The sequence below is a fragment of the Pelecanus crispus genome, chromosome 10 (assembly GCF_030463565.1).
Source record: "Pelecanus crispus isolate bPelCri1 chromosome 10, bPelCri1.pri, whole genome shotgun sequence".
In the NCBI taxonomy this organism is placed as follows: Eukaryota; Metazoa; Chordata; class Aves; order Pelecaniformes; family Pelecanidae; genus Pelecanus; species Pelecanus crispus.
Window position 1 is genome coordinate 28,336,217 of NC_134652.1, and position 19,425 is coordinate 28,355,641.

Sequence of the window (19,425 nt, forward strand, 5' to 3'; positions counted from 1 at the left end):
ACTCCTTGATATGTCAAGATATTTAGGACTGAAACTACTTGCTGAAAATCACGAGGGCATTAGAGGAGAAAGCTCCTGTATTGTTACATTGTCTATCAGAATAATAAAGCTAAAGAAGCCTCAGCATCGTTGCTGTAGTCACATATAGAGACATCTTATGCTAGCATGTTATGACAGGGAGATACTAATGGAAGATGGCTTGTTTCTGTTGCCAAGAAGAGTGAGTGAACTGGTTAGGCAAACTGATTTCATAATTCAGTTGAGCTGTAATTGCAAATTTAAAGATAAATTGGAGCCTTGCATCACTGAGCATGGCCTTAGAGAAAGAACAAACAGTTGTACCTTTGTTTCTTGACTTTTTTTCCCCATAAAATCACTCTTTGTGAGTGATTAAGGAAATATAATTCAGAGTCCTCTGATTATTTTGAGTCTTTTGCAAGCCATACTGTTCTCAGTGCTCTCAGCTGGCATAACAGCAGTCCAGGTGCTGGTGGTAAGAAGGGTACAAAGATTGGACTGGGCACTGTTGTTCCATTTACTAACAGATAAATTGCCACTAGTGTGCCCCTTTTCCATCTTCAGTCAGATCTGGGTCACAGCCGTTAGGCTTCTAAGTCGCAGTTTTCTCTTGGCAGGGGAGAGTGGGGTGGAACAGCAATAGATGGATTTATGACAAAAGAAGTTTAATTTGTTGCATGTTCCCTTATAGAACACAAAGTTGTATGAAAGAATATCATAAATATACTGCAGTTATGTAGATATGAAAGGTACGGAGCAGGAAGACGGCAATGTAATTCTGATCAGCAGAGCTAGGGAGTGATTCTTGTTTTAGGTCTTCTAGCTTCTGTGTATAGTGCTTGAGGATCAGGATGTTGAATCAATCTCTTAACACTTCTGTAACATTAACGGACAAGCCAAGATTGCAATATTTTGCCTTTCCTCCAGCACATGCACATAGATGCACAAACTAGGTTTATACCTGCACTTTGTACTAAAAGCGTATGAAAGGAGTGTCTGTAGAAATACACATTAGTACAGGTTTTGTTCCCTTATAGCTCACAATTGGACAACTTGTGTTTTTGCAGTTCAGTGATGCTTGTGGCTTTTATTTGTTCTTTTTCTCATTTGTTTAGCATGTGATCTCCTGTCTTGAGCATTGACTCCCTTGCTCATCTTACCCAGTATTTTTGTGTAGTTAAAACATCTGATAAAGAGGTACTGGTCTTTGCTCAGTATTTACTGTTTTCCTTTGAAAAAGAAGCTGCAATGGACAAATGGGGCAAAGGTGACTCCCTTTCATTCTGTTTTTTATAAGTAGGCATGGCTAACATGGTTTTAATCTCTCTCTCAGTGTATCTAGTGCTTCTCAAAATGTGAGCTTAATAAAATATTTATAAAGCCTCCAATGGAATGAGCCATGTAAGTGCAAGATAATTCTATTAATTAGGGATCTCTCAATCTCACAAACACTAAACTGGGAGGGGGGATTATCTGAATACAAAATGCACAGCTTGAGCCTTTTAATTTTTTGATAAATAAAACAATCTTTGATATTGAAGGGGACTGTAGAGAATTGAACTGTACATAACCATATCCAGATAAACAAAAATCACTCTCCCAAAAGACAGAAAATAGCTCAATACTCCCCTCTATCCTCTTGAAAAAGAAAAAGACTATTTATTTTGAATCTTCATTGCAGATGAGTTTTTAATATGCTGAGTATAGCTGCTTGTGTGTAAGGGCTTTGTATAATCACACTTGACTGTAAAAAAAAAAAAAAAAAAAGTAATAGAGAAACCACCTATTTCAGGTTATGGCATTTTCTACATTTAAAGCGTATCCTCGGTCAATGCCCTGTATTTCTGTTGCACCCCCTGATCTCTGTTGCAGCCAGTGGAGGGCATGCCGGGGAGAGAGAGAATTCTTGGTGGATGGGGGTATGAAGTAGAGGCCTGTGCATGGCAGGGGGAGAGGGGCTCGTGGTTGGGCTCACTTGCGGAGCCTGTTCAGGTTTTCAAGTAATAAAGGCTCTATTAATGTATTACAGCAAATGACCCTTGCTGATTTGCAGGTCCTCTACTGCTTGCTTATGGTGCTGAGTGAGCTATCAAATTTAGGTCTAGTGGGAACATACTTGTGCACTGAGTAATACACAGAGACCAGCTTTGTCTCCCCTTGGTTACGCTGTGTCAAGGGTGTCTGGCCAGGAATCCTGTTTACATTCTTTAGATAGGTGACTAGTTTTCGTTTGGGAGCTGAACGCCCTTTGCCCAACATGCAGGACCACAGTAATTCTGCTCCTGGGTTGTTTCAGTTGAAGGGCACGTAATCTCTTTCTGTTCTCTCTGTCCCTTCCCTTTCCCAGTCCCTTTCTTTCCTACTCCTTTCTTTACCCCCCTTCAGTACAACAGTGCATTTTCATTACATGTGATTGCAGGCATGTCTGGATGAATATTAAGATAGAAAAAAAAAAAAAATCTGAATTGCCTGGCAGAATCTGCCAAGGCATCTGGACACCAAATCTGTCTCTCAAAGGCCAGAGCGGGTATGCACCAGGGTTAGAAAAGTCATGTAGGCATGGAAAGAGTGGGTCAGCTCCTTCCTCAACCAGTACTGATCGATTTAGTTCCAAAGGAGCTACGTTTTCTGCATTAACAGTTTTGAACATCCTTATTTTTATATATGAAGTTCGATAACTGCTGTTATGTTCCATTTTGCTTTTAAATTCCTAGACTTTACAACATATGAGAATTTTAATTTTCATTGTTGTGGAGAAAGGCTTGAAAACCTGCATGCCAGCAGCTGAAAATAGCAAGCAGATCATGTGAACTTCAGAGTTGTATACATGCATTTGAAATGTCACGAGCTCTATGCAAAATTTATGGCATGCTGAATATCTGGCTCATCATTTGGAAAAGATGGGTTTGGTACTAGGTTTTATACCACTTGAAATTCTGGACCTGTTACAAGGTTTTGCAGGACTTGCAGATGAACCTGTTGTCTAAAGTAGGAATAACTTGGCTGAAGTCTGAGGATTAACCCCAGAGTAAATAGGTACAATATCAGAACACTAAAAATCATTATTTGCTTTTGGCACCTCTCTTCGTGTGCATTGTGTTTTATGGAGAATAATGAGGAATATTAATAAAATAAATATTTCTCTAGGTTGAAATAATCGAAAGTACCATTATTTTAAAAAGGGGGGGAGTGTTGTGAGGCAGGAGGAGTATCTATACTGGGAAGTTAACTTTGTCTTCCTCTTACATTGATGGTATAGCTCCACCTTCGGGAGAAGTTTCGTGATGCGTTTAATCCAAAGTGTGGGCTGCTGAGAGCAGAGTCCTGGTACCTTCCCAGCTCTATCTTCTCTTCGTTGCCACCTTCTTCGAGTCAGGTCTAATGATCGTGTGGTCGCATAGGGAATCTCACTGTAAGTGATGACTGAAAATCAGTATTTGGGAGGTTAGTTCGCGATCAGCACAGCAAGCGTGGTCTGCCGCACTGGAAGTAGTGGAAGTATGTGGTTTGGGAAAGAAGCTTTCAGGGGCAGCCTGCCATGAGACTAAGCATATCAAGAAAATGTATCCTTAGTTTTAGGTCAACTTCAGTCTAGTATTGGCATGAGAAGATGATGTCCCGTAACACGTGACCATTCCCATGAGCTCCCGAGCGGCCTGCTGCTGGAGCGGCACACGCTGCTGCTATCTCCCCTGCTAGTGCTAGTTCAAGGAGCTGCACTGCACGCCATTTTGGAGAGCCAATGCAGCTGAAACTATTAGTATAGGATGAGATTAGTTCACCATGCAGCCGTGCGTCCTCTTGTGCTGCGCAGGAGAGCAGGCAGGAGAAGGCAGAGCGTGGGAGGCAGGAGCCTTTCAGGGCTGGCAGCCGCCGGTGCTTGCGTTAGCTGGCAGTGCTTGTGGAACAGCAGCCATAGCTTTCTGTCCTGCAGGAGAGCAGCTGCCTCCTGGATTTAATTTCCCCAATTGGTGTACTAGAAGGTTTGCCAAGTGTGCAGCCTTGCCACACGGTGTGTAGGAACGGGTTAATTTCAGAGTGAAGAAAAGGCTACCTACCATCTAGCTGAGTTTTCTTTTTCTGTGCAGTGAAAAAGCTCCGTATGTCGCTGGTGTGTTCTATCGCTAATGTAAAATTCCCAGACTCGTTGATTAGTGAAGCTAGACGGTAGACAGGGTCCAAGTGGCTAACCATGTGAGAAATTCAGTGACTGTAGGCTACTGTTAATTAACCTAGAATCTAGCAACATGGCATAGTGTCTATGTGATAAGTTATATTATCTTCAGCGGCTCAATTAAATCAAGGAGTGAGACACAGAGCAGACGTAACTCAGCAAAATAAACAGACAACTTGAGTCAGCCTTCATAATTTGGTGCGACATCACGTAAATAAATGCAATAACTTGTTTAGCATAGTTAAGCAGTTTGCTACTCAAAAACTTATTTGCATGACATCTCATTTTGAATAGGTTAAGTTGTGGCAAACTAGGTCTGTGCCTTCAGTCTGATGTATTCTGCAGAAAAGAGAGGAAAAAATCCTCCAGCAGAGATATGTCATTTGTAAATTGAAATTCTACATTCGTTTTCTGCAGCAAAAAAATGGAACATACGGATTCCACGTTTAAATGATTCACTTCCCATACCATTGCTGTCATGTTAGCATTTCTTGATGTGTGGGGGGGATAACTTTAACCCCCTGTAATTGCTCTTAATTTTGACTGTTATTCTTCCATTACTTACTAGACTGTTCTGTCTAAGATACATGAGTGTACATCTGGGTTGCAGTCTTCTATATTTAGAGGAGATAAAGCTGTTGTCCTTGCCATATTTCAGTGTGGATAATTGGTTTCTGTCTCTAAAATCATGTTGAGTCTTTGGTTGCAGGAAGTGGTTTGCACCCACTTTGGTGTGGGTGTGTAGACTGAAAGTACTCGGTTGTGCTTTAGTAATCCTTCTAAAAAATAAGATCTTTATTACATATGCCTATTTCAGTCATAGGGGCCTGAATTCATATGTGGTATGAAGCTTATGCTTTTGGGCCCATTGCAGAATTTTGTTGCATATCAAGACTTTTTGATCACTGTCTAACTGGAAGAGAGTTACAATTTCAAGAAGTGGCTGTATTTTGAAATGTTTGCACCAAAAATTGCCACATATTAGCTGTTGTGTGTAACTCCCCATGTGAATGTTGTTTCTTACCCCGCCCCTGGGCGACTACGCAGCAGCAAACCATGGAACAGGCACACAGAGTGTCCTAGTGTACCTGCATCCTCTGCCCATATATGCACTCTAATTTACAAAGATGGTCTCGTCTTTATGTAAATAAAATCTTTAAGCCAGAGGTGGTCACGAGCAACAGGTAGCTATTCCTGTCTTCCCTGGAACCTGGCCCAAATGTCAGCCCAGTCCTCAGAAAAAGGGTCTTTGCTGGTACAGTTCACTCTTGTTGGACATAGTGAAGTAGAGAGCAAAGTCCTTTGCTGTTTTCTTCATCCCCCTGCACCAGACTGTTCATTGAAGTGCTACGAAGATTCCTTCCAAGATCAAAAATAAATGACTTTGAGAGACTGTCTCTTCAAAGCACCACCCAGTGCTCCCTGCAATAATGATACACTCACATGCATCAAGTATTTCTGTTCCATTCAGGCTAAGAAAATATTAGGTTTTTTGAGTTCTAAATTATTACACTGAAAATTGTCTTAAGTTTTGAAATAATGGAAATTGTCGTGTTTCACTAATAGCCTTCTAAAAAGCAGATGATACTGAAAGCAATCTGGTAAATAACTGATCCATTCGGTTCATTGGCTGTGTTCATCTGTGTTCCAGATTTTATTCATACAAATCCTCTGCACCTGTTGAAAACACCATTGCTTGCAAGCATGGTGATGTTAGGTGGCCCTTCAGTAGTAGCTTTGAAGATATACCAAGGTGTGTCATAGCAAGATCTGGTTCATTGTCACTTTTTTCTAAACAATCTACTAATGTGGTGATTTTTTCTTTTTCCTTGTTTACATGAAGCACAGTTTCAGAGTAGACTCTTCAGGCACACGCCTTGCTTCTGTCAAAATGCTGCCAATAATTTCAGTTGAAGAAGATGGAGCCATGCATGGGAAATGGTTCACAACAAAGCTGATGGATGGATCTGGCATGAGTTTTGTTTTGTACTTCTGTTCTTGGATCGAGAGCTAAGAAAATCTCTTTAATTTCTTGTTCGATGAACATAGATGTAATATTCTTCTCAAACAGGCTTTTTGTTGTGAGGATGTGAATGATGTTGGGGCTTTTTGCCCTAGGTGCAGTGTTTAAGCTGTCAATAAATAAAAAATCGCAGTAGGCATTTGGAATGTCTTCTTGCGTAACTCAAGGAAGAAATTGTACCTGCCTTCATGCGTTGGTTCATGCTGGATCTTCTCTTTGTTTTCCACAAAAGTAATGTGGCCCTCTGTAATCTGAAAAAGAAAAATCGGAGGAAAACCTTCATTTAAAAATATTAAAAAGGCAGAAAGCTGTGAGAAATGTGTTCCAGACAGAATGCATGTGACATTGTCAGAAGTGTCCCCGCAGGACCAGCTTTTCTGTCATCCCAGAAGCTACTCAAATCCACTCCACAGAGATGGAAACCACTGGTATTCTGACAACTTTTTCTTATGGTTTGTTTGGGGCTTTTTAGCCTATGGTGGAACTAATAGAATTGCTTATCTTGCCCAACAAATTTCTAAACTAGTTGCATAGTTGCATTTAAGAAGTCAGGATTTCAGCGTCCCCTCTGTATTTAAGATGTGGGTTATGGTAGTGTACCTCAGTGCTCAGTCCTGATGCAGTGAAACAACTTGTTGGAGAGTTACAGAAGAAACCAGTCAAGTCATTGAGGTCACCCCTGCTTTGACACAGGCAGGTAGAAGGAGCCTTTTCTTCCACAGGGAAGTGCAAAGTTAATATATGCTGGACCTTTACTCTAGGAAAGGGATACTGCTTTTCAGTGGTGTCCCAGTAAGTAGAAATTGGCATTATGTGGTGCTAAACTGAAAATTGAGCATATGGCTAAGGTCCTGCTCTGCTTTCCGTTTGTTAGCCTAAACCTGTAAAAATTGTTCTGATTCAATGCGGAATGTTCTGTTTCGCAATGGGGAAATTTCATTGTAAATGTTAGTGGAAGATGTCATGTGTGTAGCTGGTAAGTGGCAACACTGGTGAAAATAAATAGTATCTAGCTCTTATTTAGGGCTTTTCATCAGCAGATCTCAATTCATTTCCCAAGGAGGGAAGGATTATTAAAGACAATTTCCAGTACAGAATTGAGTAGCTCTCGGTGAATTCTCCTTACGTTGTTTCTGTGTGGAAGAGGATTTTGGTTTCAGGGTTTTTTTCCCTACTGACACATCTGTGACCTATGTCCTACCGGTGCAGTATGTGTTCAGTATTGCGCGATGTGTTCACCAGCTTACACGCCTTTCCTGCCTTCTGGAAATCGTATTTGTGATAGTAGCAGAACTTACATGTGCTATTGTAGAGGGGTTTGAACCAACTTCTGTTTCCCCTGCAGATGAAAGTGGTGTGCAGAAGGAGCAGTATACACTGAGAGATTTGGTGTCAGGCACTCGCTTCTCTGGAGGATTAAATGAAGCCTTCAAAAAGGCATCCTTTTCCCTTTTACTTAGAAGATTCGTAACCCGAACTGCTGGCTCTGTTTGTGGGACCTTTTTTTTGCAGGAAGCTTTAAACTATTGCTGCTTACATTTATTTACTTGGATTCTTCTCTTTAATTTACATACACAATAGTTTGACGACTCCAACAGCTAGATGGTCACCTGGCAAGGAAGTGTTGTTCTGAAATGCAGCCTAGGTAAAGCCATTGTTGTGGTTTAACCCGGCAGGCAGCTAAACACCACACAGCCGTTTGCTTGCTCCCCCAGCTCCCCAGTGGGATGGGAGAGAGAATCGGGGGTGGGGGGGAAGGTAAAAATTGTGTGTTGAGATAGACAGTTTAATAGGACAGAAAAGAAAGGGAATTAATAATATACAAAACAAGTGATGCACAATGCAGTTGCTCACCACCCGCTGACCGATGCCCAGCCAGTCCCTGAGCAGCGATCGCTGCTCCCCGGCCAGCTCCCCCCAGTTTCTATACTGAGCATGATGCCGTATGGTATGGAATAGCCCTTTGGGCAGTTTGGATCAACTCTTCTGGCTGTGCACCCTCCCAGCTTCTTGTGCACCCGCCAGAGCATGGGAAGCTGAGAAGTCCTTGACTGGTGTAAGCACTACTTAGCAACAACTAAAACATCAGCGTGTTATCAGCGTTATTCTCATCCTAAATCCAAACCACAGCACTATACCAGCTACTAGGAAGAAAATTAACTCTATCTCAGCCAAAACCAGGACAGCTATCAAACTGGATGGTAGCATGAGCTATAGTCTATGTTTGTAGAGCCGAGGAAGAAAACTGCATTGCACAATGTATGCTTTTTCAAATTCTGCTCTTGTTTTAAATATCCATGCCCCACATGTCAGTCATTTCTTGTTAAAACAAGGCCTCTGACCAAGAGCCTTCAATTGAATAAGAATTGCAGTAAGATGATCCAAAAGCTCACAGACTGGGAACTTCTCAAAAGCTGGCATGGGTGGAATTCTTTTTCCTTCATTTATTGTAGAGTTAACATATGCAGCTTCTCAGGCACAAGGGGATGAGGGGAAAAAAATAGATTGTGAACATTGTTATTAATCCAGATGCTTAGAAATGAGCAGTCATGTTTTCCCAAATTATGCAACTGATTCAAAAACAAAGATGTATTTTAAAAATTATGCCTTTGGGTTTTGTGTCTTCCAGATAAACGCTCAGCATATTTTCATGTTTTTCTCAGCAATCCCAAGAATTCTAAAACTACTATTTAAAAAGATACCGACAATTCCTAAATACACTCCTTTCTTCTTGTTTCTGGAGTTTTCATTGAAACATCTAGTATCACCAGAACTGGAGAATTTAGTAGCAATAGTAGTCATGTAAATTTTATTCCTTCTTTCCTGTGCCCTTCCTCTGCTACTGCTAAAATGTTGCAATACTTTGGCAATGTAGCACAGTGAGGGATGACAGCGTGAATACTAGTATCAGGTAAGTTTACTAAATGCCTCTAAAAACGCAGCTAAAACCAGAAGGGCAATGAAGCTGGCGAAGGGTGTGGAGCACAGGCCTTATGAGGAGCGGCTGAGGGAACTGGGGTTGTTTAGTCTGGAGAAGAGGAGGCTGAGGGGAGACCTTATTGCTCTCTACAACTACCTGAAAGGAGGCTGTAGTGAGGTGGGTGTTGGTCTCTTCTCCCATGTAGTTAGCGATAGGACAAGAGGAAATGGGCTCAAGCTGCATCAGGGGAGGTTTAGATTGGAAATTAGGAAAAATTTCTTTACGGAAAAGGTAGTCAAGCATTGGAACAGGCTGCCCAGAGAGGTGGTGGAGTCCCCATCCCTGGAAGTGTTCAAAAAACAGGTAGATATGGCACTTTGGGACATGGTTTAGTAGGCATGGTGGTATTGGGTTGATGGTTGGACTGGTGATCTTAGAGATCCTTTCCAACCTTAATGATTCCTAGTTTTTACTTTCATTAAAAATAATCCAGCCACCAAGCCAGGAAACATGAAATTGCTACTCTACCCTTAATTGGTTCAGTGGTGGACTTGGTAATGTTAGGTTAATGGTTGGACTGGATGATCTTAAAGGTCTTTTCCAACCTAAAGGATTCTATGATTCTATGACTACCGGTTGTTCAGTACAAAGGCAGAGAGGAACGTAACAGTTAAGAAATTACATTGCCCATGCAAATTTCAAACCAAAACCAGTTTTTTCTCTCAGAATTGAGCCAGCCTCTTCAGGAGAGGTAGGCTTCCAGTCTGAAATTTCTGCGCACTTCCTGTGCATGTGAAAACATTTCTGGTCATGGCAGTATCCCTCCACGCTTCAGTCAAGAAATAATCCTCCGTTTTTCACCATCCCAAAGCTGATCACCCAAATTGCTCACGATGATACATCACGATGAGCAGAAACCAAAGTTCCTAGAAAGGATCAGTATAGTAAGTGTGCTTTGCTCTGTCAACTGGTATTTTCTGAGACTGTTGTTTGCCTCCTGGCTGGCAGGCAAAGGTTAAAATCCTGATTGTTGGAAGTCGTGGCTGTGCTGGCACGTCCCGACAGTGGGGCATAAGCCCAAGGCAGAGACTTTGAACCTAAGACTGAAATTTCTCTCAATTTGGGCTCAGACAGTTTTGGTTTCAGAGTATAATCCATTATGGTTTCCAGGTGGGAGCGGTGATATTATGGAGGAAGGAATTCAGGGGAGCTCTGATATTTCCACTACAGCTCACTTCTAACTAATGAGTTCATATCAGAAAATTAGAAAATCTGCATAAGTATTAGCAAGAACAAAGTAGGATTCTCTGTGTTCACTGTGCAATTTAAGGTCTTGCTTCCAAATTTTATGCTGTTCCTAGTTTCCAAAGTTTGCATTAATGTGAGGTAGAAAAGACTATGTCAGCCCTTGTGTATGTTATTTACCGTGTTGCTTCATCTTCCCTTTCCAGCACCTACAGAACCCTGCAAACTTCCATAATGCAGCAACAGAGCTCCTGGACTGGTGCGGAGACCCCAGAGCCTTCCAGAGACCGTTTGAGCAGAGCCTGATGGGTTGTTTGACGGTACGTCCACTCCCTCTGTGGCAGTGGTTCCCATCCTCTGTTTTATACTGTCTATAGTCGGTCGTGGCCAAGGGAACCTCATTTGTAGAATTTGCATGTTGTGGGTGGTTTTGTCATTTGATCTTTGAACACATGAAGCCAGATCCTAACAACTGTTTATTTGACTCCATTACTTAACAGGAAGCAAAATGCAGTAACAAGAAGTTAAACCATAAAAGGGCAAAACATTTATAGTTTGATTACTTACAAGTGCACAGGCTAGGTTACTTGATTTGCACATACAATATTTATTTTCATGGTTTGAAATTGCTAAGCGAGCTGTGTTCTTATGGACTTAATGGACTTTTCAGGCATTTATTTTCCTTTGATCATTTTTGGTGGGATTGGAGGGCCACTTGTCTTCTACCCTAAGTATGCTGTACTTTCAGCTAAACAGTGTTTCTCACATGCCTGTTCTGCTTGCTTTGTTACATATATTGACTGCAGGTCTAATCCTGATGTACTAATTCCAACAGTTTTATTGACTTCAGTGCTTTTCTTTCCATTCGCTCTTTAAGACCACTGCAGTTCCTAAAGCAACTTCATTATAATGCATTGAAAATATATTTTATTGTGTACACAACAGCATTTTTTGTTTTGAAAGTTTTATTTCCCATGCACCCAGCAGCAGGATCAAGTCCAAAATTGTTACATGGAGTCAAGACTTCAGAGGAATTAAATTCTGACTGGAGTAGGAGTGTTCAAAAGCTTCATTGCAATTTGTAGAACAACTTGATATAAATAGATAGTTACAAAGGAGACAGAAATTTTACAATGATTAATGAAGAGACCATCATTGTATTTGTTGGGGGGGCAGAAGTGCGTGGATTATTTTCATGCGCTATGTAGCTGATGTATGTAAAACCAACACTAAGACTGAGATTTAGTTGCCAGAAATCCAAACGTTAAGGAATGGCTCCATCTTAATGTGCTCAAGTGTATAGCATCCCTCAGATTTCTATGTCAAAAAGTTAGAATAAATCCAGTGATCTAAGGAGGTGCATATCATTCTTCCAATCAGAAAAAAAATTAAAGAAAGTTAGAAATGTTAGTAGAGTGCAAAGATAAGATATTTAGTGCTTCTGTTTGAAGTAAAAGTTATCTTCAGTATATTACCTCGATCATGAAAAACTGTACATAGGGTCTGATGTGACCATAAATATATTTTATTTATACTTTTTTAAAACTTTGCTAGCATTTTCAGGTTAGTGTTTGGGAAAGGAGACATTCAGCTCAAGTATACTTAGGCAGCTTGTGCACAGTATTTCTCTGCAGACCTCTGCTAGAACATAGTGAATCTGACCTGCGACTTCCTTGCTGTTTAAGTCTTTTCTTTCTACATCAGCAGACCTGCAGCCCTGCCCAAGTGCAGGGTCAAAATCAGGTCTGACTGCTAGTGATTCACTGTCTTCACAGAGCATAGGGAAAGCGAGAAGAAAATGCTCCATGAAAAATAATGAGGTAAACCACACAATGCCTGGTTATCAGAGTTTCTTGAAATGAAAATACTATCTTCTGGCAAGAAAGAAAGAAAAGAATATCCTTATTATCTACATATTGTTAAGATTTGAACCGCATGTATTGCTTTGCTTCATACTCCTCCCTGAAATCTGAACAGGGTGGCATGAAATCCCCCTTTCCCAAGCTTGTTATGGGAGAGCACTGTTGGCAGTGTAGGACTGACTGGCAGCATCATCTTTATCACATGTTGTAATCTCATTATATTCCTAACAGGGAAAAAACGCAGGAACTTAACCAGTTGGCTTGTTTTGTGTTAGATAAATAGACAGGATTTGCAGAATGTGTATAAACTTCAATGAATATGTGTTTCTTGTTCCTAATTTTAAAATCCACCTAAGCAAGGTATTCTTTAATTTCTCACTGTTGTACGTTCCTCTTCCTGCTTCCCATTAAACAGGCTTAACTACATGGGACATACGTCCTGTTTATTCCTAATATGTAGCAGTACAATAGGCAAGATCTCCTCCCCGCCCCCCCCCGCCTTTAAAATCCATTCTATCTGAGATTGCTCATATATAACTTCGTTCTAAATGTTTTCTTCTTCAAAATTTAGCAAAGGTCGATGTTGAGGAAAATGTGTTTATCTACCTTTATTTAACAAACATGATAGAACTTCAGTCTGTTTCCAGGGAAATTGTTCAGAAAGTTGCAAATAAGTGAAAGGCAGCTGAAATACTGGAATATCATGAATAAATTTAACATTAGCTTGCTTAGCAGCATGTTCTGTACTATCAGGAGCCAGTTTTTCTTAATGCTGACAAAATCTATCAATGTTGTTCTTTGTGAGGATTATACTAAAAGAAAAATGAAAAATCAGTAGGAAAGTCTGTTCAACCACTAAAGCAGGATTATTGTTTTATTTTGCCAGTCTTTAAAAAGACCTTCAAAACCAAATTCCCTTAAAACTTCCATATTTTTGGAAATGCTTTTTAAAGCAAGTAGTCTCTTAGTCTCATCGTTACAACATTTGAGCTGGGTGGATTCCTAAAGGCAAGTGCATTTAACCCAGAAATTCTACAAATACTAAAAATGCTTGCTTGCTTATAAGGCTCCTCCTCTGTAGTGTACAGAAGGATTTTTTTTTTTTTTTCTTTTATGACATTCTGTTCTGTTAGCTCTCTGACCAGGGAAAAAGTGGTATACTAAACTGTTCTGGAACCATCAAGGGGTATGAAATCATCATATCCTACTAGGTGATAACATGGTATATAGTAATCAAAATTGAAATATATTAATATCTCATGACTGCAAAGGGGCAAGCTCTCTCAGGAATGAACAAACCATCCATTCATACACTGCAAAGTTTAAATACATCAGATGTAATGACAGAGCATCAAAACAGATCTGTTGTATTATGAATAGCCAATTTAATGGTACCTCTGGTATAACAGATTCTTTGCATCATTTAAATCTTATCTATTATATTTTTGCAAAAATTAACCAATAAGATTTAATCCTATTAATAAAAAGGAAAAAAAAATTGCTCAAAATCTTGAAATTGTGCTTTAATTTTAAGAAGTGGTTCTTAGAAAGTAGTTCCGTTTATCCTGCACACCATCTTCATATCTACACTCTCAGTAATATCTGGTTCACTTTATAACACAAGTATGTTTTTATTCCTGTTGCCAGTCTAACAGACCCTGAATGAATGTAGAAGAATGGTCTTAGAAATACTCTGCTTGGGCATCAGCAGAAAAGCTTGTAGCTTCACTTACAGAATCACTGGTTTTGATAATAATATACAGAATAGGCTGTTACAGAAGGGTTTCTGTGCTTAAATTGTAATGCCAGCACTTACAAAAATCTTGATGACTTGAAAATTTCATGAGTTAGCTAGACAGCACATGTTGAATGTCAACACGTTTCTAGTGTTCATTTTTCCTCAGTGATTTTTTCCTCTCTTTTAGAATAATAGATGTGTGCAGTAGACATACTGGCTATTAGCAGCTTGCGATAAAGAACTTAGGCTGATGCTGTCAAGGCCTATGAATAAAACTGGAATAATTCTGTGCAGTGCAAACAATCAAAGAGGAAAGTTTAGGGTACATGGGTTAAACCTGTGGCTTGTGCTATAAAAATTTTTTTTTTGTCAACTAAGCCCCAAAAGCTGTGCCCCTTCTGGCAGAAATGTGTGTGACTGCACGTGCCTCACCGTTATGTTCAAACAGTTCTGGCAGATGCTAATTCTAGAGCTTACCTTTTTGTGCTCACCCAGTATAGAAGATCACCAGAGTGAGTGGGTAATACAAGTTTATAAAGAAAACACATTTCAACAGATAAATAAAAAGTCAAGGAGGGAGGTGTAAGCTTTGAATCTGTTTTCTTCCTTGCAAGCTACAGGCTACAGAAAGGTTCCCTTAAACAGCTTTGATGGAACTCATGCAGACAAATTATGATCTTCCTCAGAGACAATAAACTCTCTTCTAACTTGTCAAGGAAAGCTAGGTGTTATTTTTCAACAGTAGCTATTTTAAAATCAAATAGAACTGTCTGTAGGCCAGAAATGTGAATTATAATTGAAATAATTGATTCTATAAATTAATGAAATTGCAATGGATAGGGTGTTCTTTGGTATGTAACATTACTTCTTGCATAATGTTATAGGGAGCAGATTAAAATAACCTCCATTTTCCACAAACCAGACATAGCTATATTTTTATTATGATTGAAACAGTTTCTGATTCTAGCGTTCATAGTTCATAAAGAACTTTGGGATAAGATTGTATTACATTATGGTAAGGCTAATACTCTTGATAAACTTAAGAATACCATTCTCTAAAAATGAACTGTATATGGTGGCATTACCTTACTGTCTTCTGAAAGAAACAGCTTTGATTGCTACACAGCGGTTTTAAAAAACCCCAAACCAAACAGAACCCTAGTTTGGTTGGACAAGGTTGTCTCGCACTCTTCTGCCTTTTCTCAGATCCACTCTAGTCTCATCCCATAGGTGTGCTCTTGCCAAGCAGTTTAACATGTAAATGATCTTACCGAGGGCATTGGCTATCTTTCGGGTCGGCGCTGCAGCAAAATGGAAACGAGGGGACAGCTGAGAGCAAAATGGACAGATGTACAGACTTGTCTTCAGCGAAGGACAAGAAAGGCACTCCTTTGTTCTCTTAGTGTGCTTCAGTGTTACAAGGTGCCCAGTAATTGTTCTTCAGGGCTCTTCAGCGTGCCTGAAAAGGAAATAAATGGGTGAGAGAAGCACAGCTAGGTGCAGTTACTCTGTAACTGTACCTGGAGGCTTAGTCTTAGAAATTAAAAGCCAGCACCACAATGGTTTTGGACAGTAGGAGGAATTTAGGTAAGCAGGGTGTGCTTACCTGAGCTGGCTCTTGGCCAAAGCACTGAATGTAACAGAGCTTCTCTAGTGAAAACTGGGGTCTCTGACCACTGTGGTTAGGACCTGGGTCTCTCTTTCCATCCAAGAGATAGCACTTCCTACCCCAGTTTGTCCAAAAAAGCTATGCTGAAACAGTCATTAAAAATGCCTTTTTTCCCCCTACGATTTTAATGTTCTAGATTTCCTCTACAAATGTTGGGTCTGCCTCAGTCATCAGATGTGGGAGACTCACCCATGTTTGTTTAAGAAATGTTTCTCTTTAAAGTAAAGAAAAACAACACCCAGAGCTGTAGTCCTAGTTGTACTCTATCTGAAGATTATGGATTTCATTTAAATCTTTTGTGCCGCTTGTAGCTCTTACTAGATCTCTGCACTGCTGAAGGGAGTTGCTGAAATAACAAGGATCTGTGTTAAACTGATGGAATTATTTGCTCTAGGTTCATTTGTTAGTGATACTGATACATGGTACAATAATCTTTTGAATTGCATTTCTCTTTGGAAAATTGGAATTTGGAATTGAGACTGAGATTTTTTTTTTAGGCCATTTTAAGAAAAATAAAAAAATACCTGCTCTTGGTTTTGTGATACAGAAAACTATTTTAGCTCATCCGATAATGAAAAATATAATTGATTTAAAAAATAAATACAAGAACAGTATCTTTGAATAATGTCAAGTTTCCACAACAGGATGCCTCAGACAGCAAAAACAACAAAGTTGAATTAATACTTAGAGTTCACGAGGTATCTGCTGCTACACTGACTTCACGCCAGGCTGAGCTCATTCTGTTTAATGGAGAAAAGTATGTAATGAAAATCAACATGTGACATTCAAAAATCAGATTTCAAATCAGGTTAGGATCTGAATGTGATGGAAGAGTTAGTTCTGCGTATCTATACCCAGAAAATGGCAGGATGCGGCTGCCATTAGAGCCCTAGAAATGTTGCATTTAGTCTTTGTATCCATGACTTCCAGAGCAAAAAGTTCATGTGAAAGAAATTCTGCTTCCATCGTCCTCTCCCTGTGTTTGTTAAGCACAGTTTTATGTGTTTGCAGTTCTTCACAGCACTCCAGGGTTGTGTACGTGCTGTACCGTCAGAGTACAGCCAGCAGGCACAGAACACTCTGCCTCAGAGCAGCTCATAATGCTACCAAGTAACTCAGTGTTACTGGCTGTTGTATGACCTCGTGGTGTCCTAAAGCCCCTTTTTTTAACTTAATTTGATTAGTCAAGATGTGGGTTATCTTACAACTTTAAAATATTTATCTGAGATGTGTTGCTGTCCAAATTAAAACACTTTTGGAATTCCTGTATTGCTTGCTTCATATGATGGCTGTATGTTTCATCCGTATCACTGTTCAAAGTCTGCCAGGACTCAGGTGGCAACAGTATTGCAGTGACCCAGTGATCAGCTGGCTTAATTAAGGCAAAATCCCTGCATGTTCCCCTTGGGGAGAAAATTTCAGATGGAGAGGGTTGAGTGTAGTGACCTTCTCTTCTATGTTTATGGTTGTTAGAGACATGCAGAGGAGAGGAAGAGGATGTAAAGGAGGAGATATCCTTATTCAGCATGGTTTACTTCACTGCTGCAGGAAGTGTCAAGAAAAGTAGTAGATGGCAGGGTTACCGGTTTATTTTATTTTGAAAATATGGTCCTTATTCACCTAATGGGGTGGAAAATATATTTTAAGAAAACCCTAGTTTGAATACAAGGGGTCTGTAGAGTCTCTTACATTTGCAGAACCTACTTAATGTCTCTTTTCCAGTGTCAAAGGCAAGAAACTAGTTAATGATATATAACTTAACTCACCTGCTTTGATTGTCTGTATTGTCGAGGCAGCCCTTCTGCAACTGGAGTGTAAGAGTCTCATCAAACCAGGACTTCAGATCACAAAGATTTCTTCCTCCCTTTCCACTTTTTTTTTTCCTGTTTGAGGCAGATCACTATTCATGTTGCAAAATTCCTCAATTTGCTTCCTGTTTATCTGATCTTTGTGTGTTACTGAGGGGGAAAAATTACCATCTACATTGCAGAATTCTAATTACAAAATTTCTGCTGTAGTCTTCAAACTGCATTCAGATAATTTCAAGTATGCACAAGTGGCTGAACACAGAGCTGTCTGAACTAGCAATCAGCTGGCTTTTTTAGTTTTGAGCAGCCAGCAAATTGAATTGGTAAAATTCATTCTGATGCCAGCAGGGGGGGGTGCTCTTGACTGCTGCTAGTTAAGAGATTCATTCAAAGTGCAACATAATGGGAAGGGAGTTTTGTAATAAGCAGTCATATAGCTCTCTTGATTAACAGGCCTGTTAGGTTAAGAGGTACATTGTTCCAGTACTTCGTGGTGTGATGACAAGAAGGGCAGGGAGTGGAGCCTGCCATGGTGTAGCTCCTTAGCCTTGCAAAAGGAAGAAGAAAGAAAAAAAATAAAGTATGGCAGTTGAATTCAGCAAAGAGAAAAGAAGTTGGTAGCTGAATTTCTCTGCTTTTCACATTATTAAAACCTAACTCTCATCATTTTCCCCTCACTGTCAACGACCCTGAGAGTTCAGGCATCTGGAACTCTGCAGAGCTGTGTCACAGGCAGTGAATGTAATGTCTCAGTTATGAACGCAATATTATTCAGATTAAAGATTTCAAAGGTTTGGGGTGATTGGATTTTCTGATTGGCAGTTAATGTTACAATAATGTTTGTTTGAAAATAAGCTATATGTTCCTTTAAAGACACAGCTTGAAATAGTTGTCAGCACCATATCTAAGTTAAAATAAAAGCTAGGTGTTCCAAGCATATGTAGGACATAGGCTAGCTTTTATAAGGTCTAACTGTCTAAACTGTTATCGTACAATAACATAGAGAAATATTACGTGTTGAACCTTGGGCTGGCCAAGCACCCCTCTCCACCATGATAAAGAATGATCTTCTCAATTTATGATTGTGGTATCACTGGCAACTATGTCTATTTTTTTTTAAATGCTCTACTTTTCAACTGAATTTTATGGCATGTATGCTTAGGTCAACTAAGATACGTGCTTACAGCATCGCAGAGTGAAGTCATGGTTGAACACACGGTGCCACCTGCACATTGTCTGAATTTTTGCCGATGTGCTCAACTTGAATTAGCAGTTAGAGAAGGGCTGAGTATGTTTGCAGGTGGTATCATAGCACTTAGCTATAACATTGACTGGATAAGTGAAACTGCATTGACTTGATCCCATCTGATCAGCACTGTTACCTGAGTAAGGTCAAAACCAGAGGAGGCTTCAAACTTAGGAAAGTTCCTGGGACAGGGTTTAGACTGAGCTGGTGGCTCTAGTCAGCAGCAGGTGTCTGGAATCGCTGAGATTTGGCTTGGGACAGACCTAAGGGAGTATGGTGTCTATCTTCTTTCCCAAGCTGGGATGTCATACAGATATTTTCAGGTCTACTATAAATCCCCTTACCCCCCAAACTCCAGGGATTGATAGGTATTCTGTTCCAGTGCTTGATGATCTCCAATACCTAGAACATTTTCCCAGTATTTATCCTTAGCCACTTGTACAATGAGCAGTTGAATTCTGCTGTGTGTTCCTAATTTTCGATTTGGGCCTTTGATTTTTCTTTCCCATCTATCGTATTTCATATGTGGTTTTGGAACTTTTTTCCAGTTTATGAAGATTATTTTAAACTCTTGTCCTCCAGGTGTTTGCAGGCTCTTCTGCCTGTTATCATCTAGAAGTTTTGTGATTTACTCTGTTTCATTGTCTAAGTCACAACTGAATACATAGAAGTGACCTGTATTGAGGACAAATTATGATTTGACGGAGGACTATTAATTAATT

The 19,425-nt window shown here is 39.9% G+C and overlaps 1 protein-coding gene across 1 annotated transcript in view; it reads left to right on the top strand.

Moving 5' to 3' along the window:
* ZMIZ1 (zinc finger MIZ-type containing 1) overlaps window positions 1–19,425 on the top strand; it is a 157,454-nt gene that overhangs the window by 7,745 nt on the left and 130,284 nt on the right. Inside the window, exon 2 of the mRNA XM_075717924.1 lies at window positions 10,587–10,700. Coding sequence (XP_075574039.1) covers window positions 10,587–10,700 — 114 coding nt within the window. The remainder of the gene's footprint in view (window positions 1–10,586; window positions 10,701–19,425) is intronic.